General features: G+C 67.5%; 1 protein-coding gene across 1 annotated transcript; it reads right to left on the bottom strand.

The window, feature by feature from the left end:
- Positions 1-95: 95 nt before the first annotated feature.
- Positions 96-1,257, bottom strand: LOC142046081 (E3 ubiquitin-protein ligase HUWE1-like). The gene is made up of 4 exons (XM_075061474.1): positions 1,107-1,257; positions 913-1,008; positions 479-748; positions 96-332 (listed from the first exon to the last, which is right to left on the bottom strand). The coding sequence occupies exons 1-4, from the start codon at positions 1,224-1,226 to the stop codon at positions 111-113; spliced, it is 708 nt and encodes a 235-aa protein (XP_074917575.1). The 5' UTR covers positions 1,227-1,257; the 3' UTR covers positions 96-110.
- Between the last annotated feature and the right edge of the window lie 153 nt (positions 1,258-1,410).

Raw genomic sequence — 1,410 nt, 5'->3', positions numbered from 1 at the left:
GGGTTCTCTCCCTGGCTCTGCGAGGGGAGTGGGGGCTGGTGGTTAGAGCAGGGGGGGCTGGGAGCCAGGACTCCTGGGTTCTCTCCCTGGCTCTGAGAGGGCAGTGGGGTCTAGTGGTTAGAGCGGGGAGAAGCTGGGAGCCAGGACTCCTGGGTTCTCCCCCGGCCTGGCCGCCTCACCTCGAAGAGCAGGGTGAGCAGCAGGATGCGGGTGGCCAGGTTGGCAGCCTGAGGCAGTGTGGCCATCTGGCTGATCCACTCCGAGACCGTCTTGGTGTCGCTGGTGGTGAGGGGCAGGGCTGCCTTGATGAGCACGTCGGCCGCTTCCCACACCTGGGCAGGCAGGGGAGACAGGGGCAAGCGTCAGACCCTGGCTGGGGCCCAGGCCCCATGGTCTCCTGAGTGACCCACACCCAGCCCCGTCCCCTCATGGGTGCCAGGCCCGGGACAGCTGCCTGCAGTCTGTCCGGGGTCCTCACCTGCTTGACCACTTGCTTGAGGATTGTGTCGCGGTAGGGGGCGCCGTTGCGCTTGATGGCCGTCATGATGAGGTCGCAGACGCGGTACACGGTGTCCGGCAGCTCGTCCAGCAGCTGGGAGCAGCCGGGCAACATGGCGTCCGTGAAGCCGTGCAGCTCGGCCGGGTCCAGCGGCTGCGCGTCCTCGAACTTCTCCAGGCACTTGGCCTCCTCCTCCTCCTGCTTCTCCCGCGCCTTGCGCTCCTCTTCCTCCTTCCGGCAAGCTGCCTCCTGCACCGGGCGTGGGGGGCACAGGGTGAGATCTGCCCGGCTGCCGGATCCCCCACCTGCCGCAGCCAGATCCCCACCACCGGATCCACCCCCCGCCCACAGCACTGGCAGGTTCCCTACACTGTATCTGCAGCGCCCCCCACTCCTGACATCCCAGCCCTTACCTCCGGGGACTCGGCCCGCTGCTCCATGGGGATATCCTGGCCCAGCGACATGGCGATGGCTCGCATCATCTGGTCCTCCTCCGACATGCTCAGGTCCTGCAGCACAAGCCAGGGGGTAGTTGAGGAGCGGGCACTGGGTGGCCCCAAAGGGAGCGGGGGGGGGGGGCAGAGGGGCCAGGCTATGGGGTGCTTACCCGTACTACCCCGCCCATGAGCGGCGGTGGGTGGGTCAGGAGGTACTCGGTGGCCTGCTCCATGGTGCTGGTGTTCAGCAGGGCTTCCATGGCGTGTTCCCGCGTGAAACCCATGTCCATCAGCTGGGAGAGGGAGGCGAACTTCAGCGAGAGACGGAGAGAACCCAGGCGTCCTGGCTCCCAACCCACCACTCCCCTCCTCGAGCCAGGAGAGAACCCAGGCGTCCTGGCTTCCAGCCCCCTCACCCCAAACCACCACTCCCCGCTCCCCTCCCCGAGCTGAGAGAGAACCCAGGCGTCCTGG

This window comes from Chelonoidis abingdonii, unplaced genomic scaffold (genome assembly GCF_003597395.2).
Source record: "Chelonoidis abingdonii isolate Lonesome George unplaced genomic scaffold, CheloAbing_2.0 scaffold3486, whole genome shotgun sequence".
NCBI lineage: Eukaryota > Metazoa > Chordata > Testudines > Testudinidae > Chelonoidis > Chelonoidis abingdonii.
The sequence above is the reverse complement of the archived record's forward strand: the minus strand, read 5'-3'. Positions and strand labels throughout refer to the sequence as shown.

Excerpts from the sequence above, each read along its gene's own strand:
- LOC142046081 (XM_075061474.1), bottom strand. The coding sequence starts at position 1,226 with ATGGACATGGGTTTCACGCGGGAACACGCCATGGAAGCCCTGCTGAAC. Across the intron at positions 1,009-1,106 it reads TCATGGGCGGGGTAGTACGG|GACCTGAGCATGTCGGAGGA; the intron begins GTAAGCACCCCA and ends CTTGTGCTGCAG. Across the intron at positions 749-912 it reads AGCGGGCCGAGTCCCCGGAG|GAGGCAGCTTGCCGGAAGGA; the intron begins GTAAGGGCTGGG and ends CGCCCGGTGCAG.